The sequence below is a fragment of the Plectropomus leopardus genome, chromosome 4 (assembly GCF_008729295.1).
Source record: "Plectropomus leopardus isolate mb chromosome 4, YSFRI_Pleo_2.0, whole genome shotgun sequence".
Lineage (NCBI taxonomy): Eukaryota > Metazoa > Chordata > Actinopteri > Perciformes > Serranidae > Plectropomus > Plectropomus leopardus.
Window position 1 is genome coordinate 11,887,393 of NC_056466.1, and position 18,260 is coordinate 11,905,652.

At 38.7% G+C, this 18,260-nt stretch overlaps 1 protein-coding gene across 2 annotated transcripts; it reads right to left on the minus strand.

Annotated features, from left to right (window-relative positions):
- Nucleotides 1-528: 528 nt before the first annotated feature.
- Nucleotides 529-18,233, minus strand: si:dkey-162b23.4 (sodium/hydrogen exchanger 9B2). Of its 2 annotated transcripts, none has more exons than XM_042485467.1 (13): nucleotides 18,121-18,233; nucleotides 15,679-15,944; nucleotides 14,055-14,256; nucleotides 13,396-13,566; nucleotides 11,645-11,787; nucleotides 11,260-11,387; nucleotides 9,754-9,929; nucleotides 8,702-8,808; nucleotides 7,562-7,711; nucleotides 7,077-7,185; nucleotides 4,127-4,263; nucleotides 2,901-3,084; nucleotides 529-1,926 (listed from the first exon to the last, which is right to left on the minus strand). In XM_042485467.1, the coding sequence occupies exons 2-13, from the start codon at nucleotides 15,811-15,813 to the stop codon at nucleotides 1,865-1,867; spliced, it is 1,704 nt and encodes a 567-aa protein (XP_042341401.1). In that variant the 5' UTR covers nucleotides 15,814-15,944; nucleotides 18,121-18,233; the 3' UTR covers nucleotides 529-1,864. The 2 variants fall into 2 exon arrangements, with proteins under 2 accessions (XP_042341401.1, XP_042341400.1); XM_042485466.1 differs by having other exon boundaries at nucleotides 2,862-3,084.
- Between the last annotated feature and the right edge of the window lie 27 nt (nucleotides 18,234-18,260).

The window sequence follows — 18,260 nt, forward strand, 5'->3', positions numbered from 1 at the left end:
CGTTTGGCACTTCTGTCAATACAGCTTCAAAAAGAGAAAAAAAAAAGACACCGATAGCATCTAATGTCCTCATGCTCATGTATTTTGCAAATTAATAGCAACAGAAACAGGACTGAGTCAGTTGCTAGTGGCTTGGGGTGGGAAAGTGGTATTTGTTGTCTTTTTGAGTCTCTTCCTGATTAGTATGTCATTTCATTTGAGTGGCAGTTTGAGCGTGAAGGCTAACGGGGCTTGTGACACTTTGGGCCCCTGACCCTGTGTCCGGTGTTCCTGTCCACTAATCCATCCCTAATTAGCACTAAATAACTACAGTTCAGGCTAATGGGATTGTCATTAGTTTTTTCAGGTATTTGGCCATGAACTCAAAATTTAAATTTTGACCTCATGGTAATAGAATTTGTCTTGTAAGAAACATAAATGTCTGCAGCAAATTTCACAGCAATCTTTTCAACAGTTGTTGAGCCCTTTCAAACTTAACGGAAAAATGTAATCTTCAACCAGAAGATTCATTCCCGGGGCACCGCTGGACCAATCGACACACCAACGCTGTCATCCCAAGAGCCACGTTGCTCCAATGGATGAACATCAAACAGATCAGAAACCTAAACTTAAAAACACAGGGACTTTAATTTAGCATGTAATAAAATAGTAGTAAATCAACTTGTACAAATATGTTGCATAGAAATAAATGAATTGCCTGATATGAGACAGAATTGTCACAGAATGAACGGATTAAGAGGTATGGACCCAGGCAAATAATTTAAGCTATTATCCTATCACTAATTCAAAACAAGTACTTAAAATACATTCAGAATGCCAGAGAAGAACAGTTCTTTGTATGTTTTTATCATTTATTTTATAAAGAATATTTGGTGAAAAACTAATTCTCAATATTTTATTTAATTATAAATAGCTGCTAAAAATACACAATAAGGAAATGTAAATAATTCAAAATCAAATTATATAAGTTACACTGCATACTTCTGTAATAAAAAAATTGTCACAATGTGAAAAATCGACTTTCCCTTACAATCAATCAAAGATTGGGTTTGCATGAATGAATTGATTATGGACATGATTACTGCTGAGCATTTGTGACACTGAAAGCTTACAGAGACTTTAAGTGACGATGGGAGTTTCAGCAGCATAATATATAAACCAGAGGAAAGTGTGGATTATTTTCAGGTTACTAAGCAAAACCTTCTCATCACCAAGTCACAGCTATTACACATTTTTTCAAACACACGCAAAAAATACACATACATATACAGTAGCTGCATAAATCCCATACTGAATACAAAACACCTAAAAACTCAAATGTGTGGTCTAATTTAAAACAATAAAATATTGCTACTGACAGTGCATTCAATTATGTAACCTTCAAAGGAAACAGCCTCTACTACAATACAGTAGTACCACTTGTTTAAGTCCAAATACACCAAACAATTACCCGATATGCCGTCACATAAATGGGCAAATAATGGATTCAATGAATATGACGGGCAGAAAAACATCCACCTTAAACTGTAAACCATAATTATGCCTCACACTAATAAAGCTGATGAAAAGATAATTCTGGACCAGAAACAGGACCACCTTTTGTACGCTGTCATACAGCATGAAAGAGCAGCCATGGGTATGTGGGTCATTACTTTGGAGCCTGAGACCTGGAAACCACCAGAGACTATAAATACAGAGTGATTCATGTGTTCCTGCAGCATGGCAAACATCAGGAGCTGACGGCAGTGAGAGAGACAAACAGAGCCACTCGGTGGCTAAAGCAAATTAGCTCAAATGTTCAAGTTGTGAAAGCACCTTTAAATTGCTTTAAATGTCCTCGCTTACTGAATGAAGACAGGTGATGTCAGAGCGTGCTCTCATAGGTGACGGGAGTTTCAGAGTCATCGTCGCCTGCTGCTGCAGTGCCTGGGAGAGATGGACGAGACAGGAGGGAGAATAAGTCAATAGAAAATCCTCAGTAAAATTCAGATTACATGAGAGTCACAGGGTTACTGCAGCATAAAGAGAGACATTTCAGACTATTTAAGATGTTTTAAGCAACTTTAAGACCAGTTTTCTAACAACTATTATTGAAGAATTTTGACAGAGTGTTTATTGTAATATTAAACACATGTTTTTTGGCAAGTGAAAAAAATATTTTATCTTTGTCAAATTTTGGGAAAAAAAACCCCAAAACAACTCCTTTTAGAGTGGAGCACATGGAAGCCCATGAACATATTATCATAAAAGTATCCATTTGGTTTACCAACAGAAGTGGGAAAAATCTGGCATTTCTGGCCAGTTTTCTTGACAATTTTGTGTTTCTCACTCTGATGCAGTGAGAAAAAAGCAATGCCAGATGTTGGAATGTTTTTTTCTGCAAAGCCAGAGAGAAACAATTCATTAAACATATTACTTCACAAGTGTGAGCATTTTTAAGACATCTGAAAGATTAATTTAGGTCATTTACATAAAATCTAAGGCCTTATTTGAACATTGATAAATTCAATGTTCAATGCCTTTTTTGAGGATTGGCCCTGTTGTCAGATTCTGTAGTAAACAACAAAACAAAAGCATACAAGTATGAGTTGCTCATCTGCACTGTGGTTAATCCAGTGTAGATTTGAACTCTAAAAAAACAATGCCACTGTTGTCTGGATGTAAAAGACATGAGGGCATGAATGACAAGGTAAACAAAGGAAACCTACAACTATGCAAATCCATGTCTGAGTGGACACATCTATCGAAAAGGTGAAGAAGGGACAAGCTTTACAGGAAAGTTTATTCACTACTCAAACACAACTACGAAGCCGGGTTCCTCGGGGGATTTCAGCTGAGATGAACTTTAGAACTTTACATACCCAAGAAAAAGGCTGATAAAGTGGGTTTGACTCGCTCACCACAAGCAGAGCTCTTTGGTTTCTGTAGCAGGTAAGGTCCAGCGAGCCCTATTAAAAGAGCTCCTACAGGAGCTGTGAGAAGGATGGCCAGCACGGCCACGGTCAACACATCCATGCCGTACTTCTGCAACTGCTCGTCCTTCCTTGTCCTGGCCATGTCTAAAGCTGTGGAGCCTATGGCTGCCTGATGTACAAAAAGACAAGTGTTTTTTCTTTACTCACTCACAAATGACATTCACCATCACACTGAGAGGACACTTGAAGTTAGGAAAAACATGATGGGTTCCCACACATTTTCATGGACAAAATTTCAAATCTTTTTCACGAATTTTCAAGCCCCCATGATAATTTTGTTTTTCAAATGTATCAAATTCAAACATAATTTCAGCTAGCAGGCACACATGAAGGGAGAAACGGGACGTGAAAAGAAAACATAATAAACGTACATGATGGTTAACAAAATGTCATATTGATGCACATTAGAGCTACGTTACATCGACAGCTAGAGAAAATGAAATTTCTATTATGTTACATAATCTGGAAGGTTATCCATTCCTGTAACACTTCCATTACACATAACAAAATTCCATGACTTTTCCAAAACTTTCAATGATTTCTAACCCTTTGAAACTGATTTATTCTTGTACCATGTTCAGACACCTTTCAAGTATTTCAAGTGCTCAGCAAAATGGTTTGATCTCTTTTGAAAACATGGGAAAAAGGCAATGAGCAACTTAGCAAGGAATAAATAGATTAAATAAAATTATACTTATCATAATTATATATTCAATCATTTATATTTATATATTCAAGATTATATTACCATATTGCTTCTTTTTAAAAGTGTTTTTTTAAGCCATTTCCTTGTTTGTTTAGTGTTTTTTACATTCTTTTTTTCAGGTAATTTTCTCGTAATTTTAACTAATTTGTTGCAAATTTTGGGTTAAATCCTTCTAATTAATTTCTCATTGCATTTTTCCCATTTTTGAAAGAAATCAGTCCAGTTTGCTCAGGTTTCTATTCAATGACTTTTTCAAAACTTTAAATAATTTTTTACTAATTCCATGATTTTTCCACTTTTCCAGGTTGTTCATGACAGTGGGAACCCTGAACATGTGTGGTATTTTAATAGCGAAACATTTGCAGACACATGCTACGAAAAAGATTCACTGGAAAAACTCAGACAGATGACTGTACCACTGACAAATATTTCAGTGCTGACATACCTGCACTGTGGCTTTGGGCATCCATGCGAGGGCTATGAACAATTTTTCCCTGAGGTTGAAGCCCGCCCACAACACACAGACGTAGGTGAACAGGACTCGAACCAGCAGGGCAATGAGCAGAGAGGCTATACCCAAACCTGGATAGGAAATTAAGCAAGTCATACCGATGTGTTACAAATGTAAATTCGGAAAACAAACAGGGCATTTAAAAAATAACATGCAGACACATACAGCAGATTATCTCTTAGTTTTTGGTCTTTCATTAAACATTATTGCAACATGTGCTGCTGTTAATACTGTCTCTGCACAGAACCTTTGTTTTATCTCTTTACCTCCATAAGTCTATGGATAGTTGCTGCTCAACGTGCACAAAAAGACACTGCAGGTTCTTTATTATCGTAAACCCATCGGTGTGGAAGATCGCAGTGAGATGCGCCTTGTCTAGACCGTCGGGAGCGTGCCAAACACATTTTTGATCATTTTGTGGCCAGGTGGGTACAATAAAGTCTGTGACAATTCAGGGTTTGTCACATTCTCCCCCCTTTTAATCACAGATTTCTCCTCGTCATGACGCACTGACAGTTTGGAAATCCTGCTGAGAGTTTTCCTCTGTCGACACTTATTTTTGTCTGGGATGCAATTTTTTTTTTAAAGTTTAGTTTTGAATCCAAACAATCTCTATCATTTCACGTTGCTCATCACAGCCACACATCTACCTCTATTATAAGTAAAAATGTGGAGCTCCAGGGGACATTTTTGCAAACCTTGTTTGGAAAAAGATGACTCATGCATTCATTACAGCAGCTAACCGTCATCAAGGATGAAGATACCTGGGCTGTGTTCAGTCCCGATAAAACATAGCAAAACATTAATTTAAACAGAAACGGTGGTGTGTTGAACATCCTGTTTTGTTATGTAGGTGCACTGCCTATAAATGCTGTGGGGTTTATTCAGCTTAAATCAGAGGGGATTTACTAGCATGGGAAAAGTTATATCTTCGCTATCTAAATAAGTATGGAGTAAAAAGTAAAAACAAAAAAATCTATGTACGAGATCTACCAGAAACTGGTTTATATTAGTGACGTTGCTGATTGGGTACACCTCTGACACACCCACCAAATGTGAGAAAACAAACCTCAAAGCTGGTTTCTCACCATTTTTAGTTTCACGTCATTCAACCTGGAAACCGTAGCAAAATGGTGCACACCATTTTAAGAGTGAACATGCCCCAGGTGAAAGGCTGGCAGGTGTGGATGGTTTAGAGCGAGTTATAAGCAGTGAGGCGTTTTAAGAGATTCTTTTAATTATTTTTTGTGTCGTTTTAAGAACTGCTTTCCTAACGTTAGTCTCCAACATGCCTGTTGATATGCAAAAAGAATTGTGTAGAATAATTCATCGAAAGACACATTTTCTGTGCACATAAGCTTGAGGAGATCTGCAGTTATTTTACAACAGTCCGACGCTGGCTGCACAAATGTAACCACCAGATCTGCTGTATGTAATTGTGGCTCGACAGTGACAGCATCACTCCGGTTAGAGACAGCAGATGGAACAGATACCTGCTGCCTTCAGACGGCTGTGAAGACCATCACCAGTATTAAGTAGTTGTACGAGGAAGCATCAGAGAACATAAGTGTTGATTACATGTTGAACACTTCCAAGCTCCTGCGAGCAATTATGGCAATAACTGTGGAAAACTGCACCATTGTGACATATGAGAGTTCGATCCAGCCATGACTCTACTCCATAACATATTTTTAAAAATGCCTTGTCCTGCTTATCAACTTGAATAATCTACTGGGGGTAACGAGATGCATTTAATTTATTCAGTCTGACCAGAAGGAGGGATAACACGTATTCCCACTGGAGATTAAAAATGAATGACCACGGGGGGGATGTCAACAGCGAAGAGGGAAAAATCCCCCCTGGCAAACTGCCCCCAGGAAGTTGCACTATATTGGCTATACTGCTTTAAAAAGACAATTATTATATCACCATTACTTCCTCTTAACAGCTGTGGGAAAGGAGGGGCACAATGGTGGTGAAAAACAGAAAAACACACAGGCTGGTGGTTATATAATGCTCTACTTACTGTAACTGGGCTATGTGGGGTGCATTTACTCGTGCACCTATATCATCACATTTCCTCTTACACCTCAGAGTCATTTTACTGTACAAAATACAAGGAAATAAAATGGCTGTGGAGGAGAATTACATTGACATATATTTAAATAATTTTTCAAGGAAATGTAGTGCTAGTTATGCTAATTGCGTTTCCATTACAGCTCTTTACAGCTACAGCTATTACAGATATTTTTGCAATTTGTTTTTCATATAAGGTTACTTGGGAGAAATATCTTATCTCTTTCCAATCTCCAAAATGGGAACTTCTATGCTTTTTAAGACCTTTTAAGATATTTTTTAATCAAATTTAAGACTGCAGGTTAGTATAAAGGTAAGTATGTGTGGCCCCGTGAAAAGGGAAGGTTTTATGTAGTAATATAGTCATTAGAGTGAGTTGGTTTAATGTACAATATTAGATTCAGTTGTATGTGTAAAGATTTGCAACATCAGAAATGTGGACTTTCCTGCAGAAAACCTCGACTCATTATGATAAAAATAGATTTAAAGATGAATAGTTAAAGTTAGATAACATGTCTGTGCCAATTAAGACAAAGACTGACTTTTATGGCAGAATATTAATAAAATGTCTTAATTTTAAAATGTTCTAAAGACTTGCAGACACCCTGTGGAAGTACAGTGTATGAAAACTAAAACAGACTCAGGTTTTAGTGTTTACTGTACATAGACAGATAAAAATCTCTCAGGACTTCTTTTCTTCGCTATGGAAATATATTTACATCCCCACAGCAACATTTGAATGTCTCACAGTGATGACAGCCACCTCATTGTGTTATTTTGTGTGTGCATGTGAGCGTTTTCGTCTCACCAACTGTGAGTCCCTCCAACTCAGAGATTCGAATTTCTGCTCCTATCAGTCCAAAGAGTAGAGGCTGAAACACGTCCCATGCCCACCCCACCACTTCCTCCACACGTGCCTTAAGACAAAGGGAGCACACAGAAATGTTAAGTAAAATTATCTTTGAGATGCAGAAGTCTAGACTAGAAATAACTAACTGTACAAGCCATTACATTGATAAATAACATACTTAAAAAATGTACTGTAACAAAAAAAACTTCACACATCTATTTCCAAACAAGTGTGTAGGAGAGGGGCAAGCAGAACATGATTACCGCACACTGTCTAACTTGCAAACCTTGCAAAGTTAGACAGTGTGCAGGAGTTTTTATCCAAGTTCTGAAAATAATATTGTGAAATATATTTCTCTGACAAGTAAACCTCATTAAAATTATAACTGATAACTGAGAGTAGAGAGCTGCTGTACGTACAACATGGCATGCACATGTTGTTACCTTTTCCGACCCCCAGCCAAGGCCGGCCAGAAATGCCAACACCAGGGTGCAGAGGCCTCCGGAGCCAGGAAACCCGGCCACACCGCTGCCGAACACAGCAAAGACAGACAGGCCCAGCACCAGAAAGGATCGCTTCATTACTATGTGTTTCTAGGTGAAAAAGACAGCCATTAATTAAATACAGAATATCATGAAATCTACAAGTACAAAATGCTCAATATAACAGTAGTTGGTGGGTCATGAAATTTAATATATACAGTGTTCACACACATTTTAATGAAGAAAATTTTAAAACTTTTCCATGACTTTTCAGGACTCAATATAAAATCTAATGACCATTCACATTGTATAACACCAGCAGAATTGTATAGCGCACTACAAATATTAATTTTTACTAATGCATTGTGCTGCCATGCCAACAAAACTGATCAGTATCAGTTAATATCGTAAAAAAGTTCCTTGTTATAGCAACATATTTTTCATGTTTTAACAAGATACAAATTTATCTCGCTATAACAACAAACTTTCCTTGTTACAAACAAGACATTATCTATCTTCTTATAATGTGATAAGTTTGTATGAAGTAATAACATGAAAATATCTTGTTAAAACATGAAAAAGATCTTGTTATAATGCGATTCTTTTCAAGTTATTTCCTGATACTGACCAGTTTTTATTTCTGGCATGGCAGTGAGATGCTTCTGTAAATTATTGTATAAATATAAGGTTTTCCATGACAGTAAGAACCCTGTATAAAGAGGTGGTTAAACTCGAAATGTAGTCTACTTGTGTCTAACCAACACTGATTCAAACAGGAAAATCTTGACAGGCTATTAAAAAACATGGGTGAAGTTGAGAAAGTGCAGTGATTTCTGTTATGTAAGAAAACCCATGACCCCAAGAAACATTTCATCTATTATATCCATGAATACTTTCCCACTTAGATGAATCCAAAGAGCTCTCATCAAAACTCCTGAGCAGCCATCATTTCAAGTGGACACTTCACTGACTTTTTACACAAGCCTCTGTTGGCTCTTCTCGAGTTGTTCTCACACTCAGGCTGAGGTGTCAATTGGTGTAAAGATGACTATGCAATAGTAAAACTAGCTAATATTGTGGAAACAAATGCAGCATGCATACCTGGTCTACACTAGGGAAGTACTGAATGAGGAAGCCAAGAAGAAGCCCAGCAACCATCCCACCGCACACCTCCAGTACCCCTCTCAGGAGGTTGTACCAAGTGGAGCCTAAAGAGAAAATATATAATTATTAGAGGACAACAAACTGAATCAATTGTCTGAAATTACAGTCCTAAAATGTGTTTTAAATGCAGTTAATCATAGCCCTACTGAGGCTCTACATTACCAGGATTCCTACAGCTTAAACCAAGTTAATTTGAAACACTTTAAATTATATTTTAATGCCACTGAAAATTAAATTTAGGAACAATTTTAAAATAACCAAAACTGAAGAAAAAAAATGAAAAAAAAAAAAAAAACTGAAGAAAAATAAATGTATTTTTAATCTTACCCAAATATTTAATTCAATATAAAACATGAAAAAACATTTTTTTGTTTGAGTTAAAAAGTTAGGTGATTTAAAACTTTCTAGAATGGAACGTGGGGAAAAAAAATGAAATTATGGCTTGATCATTTTTCATTGGATTGGGTGTTGTAATGCATATGCATATATGCCTGATGTTAAATTTGGTGAATTATTGAAAAAAAAAAGATATTACCAATTATTTTCAGATTTTACAATGCAACGTCAGAAAAAAAGGTTCATGTCCTACTTCCCATGTCTGAGCATTTTAAAGAGTTTAGAAAGACTGATTTAAGACATTTTAATACAATTTAAGGCATTATTTGTAGATGGATTTAATGCCTTTCAAAACTTTTTAAGGATCTGTGGGAACCCTGATTGTGGTAAACTTGAATCATGAAACATAAAATGCACTGTTAACTGGCACAAAAAAATAAACAGCACACTCACACCCTCTGCTGAGCTCCTTACAAACTACAGCTAAAACTGACTATTTCATATGCTTCTCAGTGTTGACCTTCTCTGCAGTACACTGAACTCGCTGCCACTCCCCTGGAGATAAGGTGGTGTTGCATTTCAACAAAAAGACCATTCAAGTCTTATTTACCTTCACCTCTACACGCACGCAAACACACACATCCACGGGTTACCTGTGGCGAAGGCCATGCCCAAGCATGTGGTGAACCCTGTGATGGCAAGAATGTCGTCAAAGCTGCCTGCAGCCATCAGCAGGGTGGGGATGCCTTGCTCCACGCCATAGCCGTCCTTCTGCAGCAGCAGCATGGAGGGAACCACCACTGCTGGAGACACAGCGCCCAGCACGAAGCTACGATGTAGAGGACAAGGATCATTAAAACTAACAAAAAAAAATAGCCTTGGGAAACCTTTAGAAAGCATAACCAGTCTTCAAATATACATGGAGATGTGTAAAACAGAGATGTGTAAAAGGGATGTTACCAATTATTATGAGAATTATTTTGAGATTTCACAATGCAATGCTAGAAAAAAAAATCATTCTTCCCATGTCTAAGCATTTTTTCACGACTTTTGAAAGACTGTCCGTCATTTTAAAGTAATTTTAAATACCAATTAGGGCCGAATTTTAAATTATAGAATTAAATGCTTTTCAAGAATTTTTAAAGGATCTGAGGGTACCCTGTAATCATTAAAGTTCTGCAACAATCTTAAGAAATTAACATAAAACTACAGCAATCTTATTTTTTGTTTCTGAAATGACACAAGCCTCAAAATTTACATTTGAGTTAGGCAGAGCAAAAATATCTGCATAAAAAGCCATTCATCTATGATCCATCTTACTGTTCATCGTCAATCAATATGTCTGATTGCCCAAACCTATTAGACATCAGACAACAAGTAGGCCTAGGTTGATAAGTGGTCAGAACGTGATGCAGTGAGTCTAGGGGTTTGTGTTTTCTGCTCTGTGCTTCATGGGAACATGTTCCTTGTACTGTAGATACAGTGTGTTTGCACAATACCAGTCAATCAATACAATACAATATCAGTCTAACTTTGTCTTGACATTCTGTATCTGTCTCAAAGGAGTAAAGTGCTTCTGCAGCACAGAGAGTATGTTGTGAATTGAAAATTTCTGTTTGGAAAACATAATAAATATTGCACAAAAAGGAGACCCTGTGATGCAGAAATCAGTCTGCATCTGAACTATGCCGATTACGGGTTTAATTATAACTTGTCCCCTTGTTTCTCTGCCAAAGAGTGCTTGAAGACTGCCTGTTTTTCTTTGATTAGTTTATTCATCTTTAAGAGCCCTTAACGTTTCCTGGTTGCTTGAATATACTACTTATGAAACTGACTGCCTCTTCATTTGTTTTCATATGAAATATGTCATTTAAAATTGAGGCGGTATCCAGTTGTCCTTGTGGTTACAGCTCATACCGTCCCTGTTTCCATACCTTCGGGGCACCTTTGTCATATGTCAGCTCTCTCTTTCTCCCTACACCTCTGTCTGTATCCTCACTGTTGGACCATTCGGTAACAATAAAAAAGATTAGATTAGATTTATTAGAGGAGTTGTGTCTGTCTGTCCTTGGTGTACAATAATGGTAATATACAGCTTGTTATTAAACAGAAAATGAAAAGTGAAGACGAAGTGGGATAGTGAGTAGTGTTATATTTACCCGAGGATGAAGCCCCACACCCAGGGCAAGCCCATGAGGAAGTGAGACACCAGAGCCGTGGTGCAGGCTTCGATAATGCACGGCCCACATGCCACACGTACGCACACGGCTTTCAGTTTCTTCAGAGCCTGACGACAAAGACACATACATCACTCCAGAGTTTGTAACAGTAGTTAATTAACTTTTAGCAGAGAGGATTAACAAATGTAGTGATGCGTAGTAGAACCGAATGAGTCGTGGATTAATTGACTAAAAGGTCTGAAAACTGACACAGAAAATGACTTCATAACACTGCTGGTTACATCTTGTCCAAGGCTCTGAGTTTTTTTTTCTTGCATTATATGACTATTATACGTCCAGATACAAAGCTCAGTATGTTGCATACCGTGGGATCCAACCCCAGACCAGCTCTGGCCAGAATGACAGCCAAGGCGATGTTCCTCAGTGACGCCGACCATCTGAAGTCAATATACACCCCGTCTGTTACCACTGGGATGTTTCTCAGCAGGAAACCCATTAGCAGCATACCTGCAACAGAGCAGAGGTTGTCAGGGAGGAAAAGTGATCCTTTAGGACTGTCTCTCACTGAGATGGAGAACAAGGATAAAGACCACCTGTTGCTTTTTGAACTAACAGTGCTCACTTTGGACACCTGAGACACTGAGACTTAACGTACAACTGGGACTGCTGTCTTATAACACTAATAATTCACCTTTCAACTGTGCTAATCTTCTCTTAAAATTCATAAGTCATCTGCTAATTCTTATGTTTAAAACATGCAACATGACTCAGAATATTACATTACAATATTACACCACAGTTTTGAGGACTTTTAAAAGTTATGCTACATATATAGCCCCCCTGACACAGTTTTAAGTTTTTGGAAAGATCAGTGATGAATAAAACAAATTCAATACAGAAAGAGTAAATATTTAAAAAGTTCATGATTAAGGGCAGAGGATTTCGCTCTTAGCCTTCAGACTGGCCAGAATCTTTTCATGTTGTAATCAGAAACAGACTCTAAAATGGTAAACAAAAAACCTCTTGATGAAAAACACAGGAAAGGAAGTTGACATAGATAGATCTTGAGTTTTTGGGTCCAAGTTGTACTTCAGTCTACCTCTTGATGTTATTTGAGAAAAAGGAGTGGCTCAACATTCTTGATTTTTATCTTGTTGGGGATGCAGCTGGTGGCTTATCATTCAAAATTCGTTCCAACAGGAATTCACATTATAAATATATATACTAATCCAATGCCTGTTGCTAAAAAAGATGACATTCATACTTACATTTTCTGATCAGTGCCATGATTTCTTACAAGCCAGTATAAATGACATAAAATAAAACCTTAGACAGCAGTCCATCACCTCAAGTAAACAGGGCTTACTGAACCAGACCCTGACCAGGACACACATTTCTTACATATCATAATTAGGGAAGCATGTGTCTTTTATCCCCAACATTAAAAGTCAGATCACTAATTTGTATTTTCAAGCTAACAGGAACAGAATCCAGCGGACAGCAGCTAATATGATCTTGACTGAGGACAGAACAAATGAGTAACATGGTTGTACAGTTAATCAGGAACCTTTGTCATGTTATAAATGATAAAGGTAAAATGACTCAGTCAGTAGATTCCTTTGTTGTAAGTCACCAACTGAATATGTTTGTAGCTTTAAAATGTGCAATAGTCACTACATTACACTGGACAGGCATATCACCTCTAGATAATTCACAATATAATTTCTGTGCCAACATGAACATTTGCTTAGCCAACTCACGCAAATCAAACGCTTCTCAAAGACATTTGGGTTTAGTTTTTAGATTATTTAGGTGTTTCCATTTTGATTCATAAAACTTTAAAATAAGATCTAAGTCTCCTTTGAAAAGTTATTTAAGACACTTGCTCTATTATTGGGATAAATAAAATTCTTTCTACTGTACACACAGAATACATAATATCCATTTGTGGTTATCTTAAGTCAGCTTTATGTTGTCAATTGCTTTAACAATTGATCAGTAATCAGACGGGCATACAACTGTTAGACCCCTGGAGCAAAACAAAGACAGCTGAATTAAGGTGTGTATAAAAACTCACCACCACTAAAAGCATAACCATTAAATTTTCAGCCTTACCAAGGAGAGGTGGCAATGGCGGTAGTCTGGGCAGACGGATGAGAGCCACCAGTTTGCCCCCGATGAGTGCACAGATGAAGAGGATTGTGATGCCAAACAGGTTTCCTCCTGGAAGACACTCATCCTCTGTGACAGACCAGACCACTCCGAAGAGCACAGCTGCCAGAAGGACTGCAGAGGAACCAAGAGACTGATGTCAGATTGTAGTATCATGGTATATGTCACTATAGTGTTTGTGAGTATTGTCAGTATTCATGATATTTATGTCATCTGTCGTTTTTCATAATCTTACGTGAACAATGGGATTGACATGAAACACATTTACTGTGTAGCAATAATAACTGAATAACTGAAAAATAAATGTGGACAACATGACGGCTTCCCAAAAATGAAGCTAAAAAATCTTGATCGCTCCTTGGTGGCTGGCTGCTATATAGCTGCCTAGCTTGAAGGAAAATGACTGATGGTTTCATGTTTGTAGACATAGTAGAAAATCAAAGCACACGTCAACATTTTTTTCCCAGACTCTGGCTCCAAATGACGTCAACAGCGCAAGATGGCAGCTGTCATATCTGGGATATTTTGGCTTCATTTTGATAGAGTGGGAAGAAGTGGATATGCATTGTCCATCTTTGCGACCAGTCATTTCGTGTTCTTACTTTTAGTAATGAGAGAGGCCAGAAGGCCTCTTGGTGGACATGGGCAAAATCTGTGGAGCAAGGGGCAGCAGACCACTGGAGGGTCTGTGTTGGTGCCAGCATCCGCCACAGGGTTTCGAGGAATAAAATATGTGGTCTCCTCTGTGACATTTGGACTGGAGCAGCGCCGAACCACCACCTGGATCTGGTTCACATTTAGGTGCTGGAGAAGGAAGATCAGAATGAGCACAAGAACCGGTCGATAATCACATTTGAATGGTGGACATAATGCTTTGTTAGATGCCTAAAAATCACATCTTTAAAGGTGTAAAATATAACTTTTTAAAGACCCAAATGATGTTTTAACTTGCTGGATGCAGATTAGCATAGAAAATGTAATATTCTTTGATGCTTTCAAAGATGAGCACTGACAGGATTATTAAACATAGCACATATACTGTATTTATCAATATCCAGGCTTTACACAAGTGCCTGAGCAGTCAACATAAACGGGGTATCTACAGCAACAGACTGACACAAATATGAATTCATTTCTTATGGTAGCTGTCCCTGTTGCCTCTTTAATTGTTTGAACCCTTGAGTATCGTGCCCTATCGGTATTGTTGACACAGAGGTACGTCATACAGCAGACTACAAGATCCTGTTTCTTGGCAAGTAACAGAGTGAAGATATGAACTTGCTGATAACTGCGACTCCCAGAACACCCTCTTTGTCATATTGCTCAGGTGACTACATTGGCAATGCGTTTCAATCTTGCTGGTGGCAGCATTTTAGTTAATTCTCACATTAGAATAATAACAGCAACAAATGAGGAACAATTCATCTCAGGAGAACAACTTACTTTACAAGGTTAGAAAATGGTACGTTAAAACATACAAGTAAAACAATACAGGGACTAAAGTGAAGGCAAGACCAGAGTCACATGGCAGCAACCACATAATTTATATGCATCTTAAAATTTCTAACTTAGTGAATTTACAGTACTGTGCAAAAGTCTCAGGCCACCATAGATTTGTTCTTTTAGCAAAGTTATACAGAGAACATGCACACTGCATTCAAACAACACAAAAGTCAGAACAAAATGTCTTCTTCAGACCGTCAATATTTAGTGTGAAGCATGAAACTGTACAACCATAATAAAAGGTAGCTCAAACAATCAAGCTGAACATGTCTTGAATGCAACCTGGTGTAGATACACCAGAAGGATAGTATTGTAAATCTCTTATTACCTGCCCAAAAGACTTCACAAAGTGCTAGGTGAAAAGGGAGGTCACACTAAATACTTGCCACTTTCACCTGCTGAAGTGGTTTATTCTGAAAAATGTGCGTTTTTAATACTGTACATATTTACTGTATGTTCTGGTTGTATTTTAGTAGAGAGACTACTGAAAAATAAATATGTATGATCATTATAATCTTGCTAAAATAACAAAGTTTAAGGTGGCCTGAGACGTCTGGAAAGCACTGTAAAAAAACCTCACAAAAGCCACGCAGTTTCCCTATCAAGAAATAATATGTAATGTCAGGCTTCTCGACACACATTTCAGTCCTATCAAGGCAGTGAAAACTGACTATAACAATCTGAGTAACAGTGTAATAAAAGCTTAATAGTAAAACACTTTACCTCCACATGGTTCGCTGTAGGCAAAGCAATTCTATCCAACAGTGGGCTGGGTGCTGGACTGGGTGCTGGACTTGGTGCTGGACTATGTGCTGGACTGGGCTCCGGCGTAGCGGGCTTGGTCTGAGTCTCCTCCATGGCAATCGGCTAAAGTATTTCTGGTCCACTCACTTTTCTCTCACAGTACATCAAGCCAAGGGGTGGGGCTGGCCATTGATGGGCAGTTCCTTCACTCCTGCTTCTGTATGTCCAGCTCTGACTGCAGACTCCTATCCACAAAACATAGTTTTATCAGAAGAGAAACAAATGATTGTTTACTCAATAAACAATGGAGACCAGTGGTGTTGGTACAGGTGTGGAAATCTGGCATAGCATGAAATGATAAGGTTAATCTCACACACAAGCCAAACATATGGGCTTTACAATGAAGATCTCCATTTAAAAAAAAGCTTTATTTAGTTTAAAAAATACTGTACTGGGAGTGACCAAAATGTGTTTATGAGGGACAAGAAAACTAAAATCTAATCATGATCAAGGATAGGGTGTCAAAAATAGAGCCTGTGGCCCAAATCCAGCCCGCCAAAAGAACAAGGCCGGCCCACTGGATAACTTTGCACATCTCATGTTGATACACTGATGAAGGCTTAAGCCCCCCTGTCCATCAGAGTGTTTTTTCTCAGCTGAAAATGCCAGCCGCCCGACAGGAAACACCCAGCTGACAGTGTTTGAGAGCACTTTGGGTGCACAGTGTGTTTTCAGTGGAGATGCGTTGGTTGCTATGAGACAGAAAATTCAGGGAGGTTAACATGTGGGCACAAGGAATAGTACATCTGCATAAGGGGAAGGCATGTACGGAGAGAGTATGGACCTGAGGGAGTGGTGATGCCAGCATTACTACACAAATGTGGAAATGCATAGAAAAATGCACACGTAGAAGACAAACTTTAGTTGGAAAAACTGAGACATATCGTTGAACCCCCCTTTAAGGACATCTCAGGTACATGGAGGAACATTTTCTTAGTGTGCCTCCTCAGACTCAACAACAGAGGAAAAACTGGAGGTGTTGTCATTTAAAAACTGGAGGTGTTGTTATTATAGGACATACCAGTTTTTTCCATAGATACTCAACTTGCTTTGAAAAGGGGCCACTTCTGCAAAATAACAGGGACCAGGGGTAAGTTGCAGCACCCCCATTCAAGTTTCTAAGATTTTAGGACATCTCTAGAACCCACATTTGTGGTATTTTAGAACGTTTCAAGGAATTTTGGAAATTTCTCAGATTTGGTGACTTTTCTTGAAATGTAGGGATGTTTCTTGGACTTGAGGACATTTCTAGGATTCTAGGACATCAGTGGCTTAGCTAAGACCTCTGTTAGGGGGTGCGAGGGGATCCTCCACAAGCAGATTTGGCAGACCATAAGTTCAGCATCAAATTTAAGTGAGTGTAACACCCCTGATCTAGGAGGCTAATATGTAACATGACGACTACTGTTTCCTGGTCACTAACAATGGACAAATAATTACTCAACTGTGTGCTCCACTTCATAGCTTTAAGTAAACATGTCATACACAAACGCTGACAAGTCACTAGCTCATTTACAATAAACTACTACAATGTTTTGACAGTTGCTTGTGGCAACAGACGTTGGTTAATCCAATTGCGAACAGACCACACTAATCAATGCTTACAGCTCGACCATATGGCACATCTAGCTAGCTAACGGAGGGGAAGTAGGTTAGAGTTAACTAGCTAGCAACTGTCAACAACATTAAGTTAGCTATCGGACCGGCACCAGCAGACATCTAGAAAGCAAGTAAAGCAAAGAAAGGTCTGTCCCTGTTTCAGTGTGCAGCTGCAGCGGCGGACACACGGAGTGATAGCTGAAGTAATTAGCTGCTAACGTTGATGAGGAGGTAAATCCACGCCTCGCGATAAACTCATTATCGGACAAAAGCATGCTTTCTGAGCAGCGCTAGCCAACGAATGCTACTACCAACATTTCCTCATATTAGCTTATCAAGTTGAAATAATAGACTGTCATTTCACTGGGAACCGTTTGACAAAACGACGTTAGGTTGAGATAGCGTCGGAGAGCTGCATTAGTACTTTCAGCCGTTGCCATTAACGTTAGCTGCAACGTGAACAGCTTTAACGTTAAACCCAACCGTCTTGACTACTGTTAAACGCTATCAGTGCTAAACCGAGCCGGTCACCACCGTTTTTTAGCACAATTCGTCTCTCTAGTCTGACACACGTGGGTTAAATAATCAATATTCAAGAGGGAAATCCTGTCCGATATTGGATTCCTTGCCAGTAGCTGGCTGTGTACTCCTGACCAGCAGCTGTCACTGAACTCGCCACAGGCACAGTAGCCTGCTACAGACACCGCTCCTGGCTCCTCTGACGGGGCTCCTCAGATATCAAATGAAGAAAATGCAGCTCACCTCATACCGTAAACATGACCATTGCGTGAGAAGTTTCAGCGTGCAGAGTTCCTGGCAGCCATGAGGCAGATAGAGCAGCTGGGAATTGGGAATGAGGCGGATTAGTGATGACCAGGCAAGTATGTACCGCGCGCAGGAGT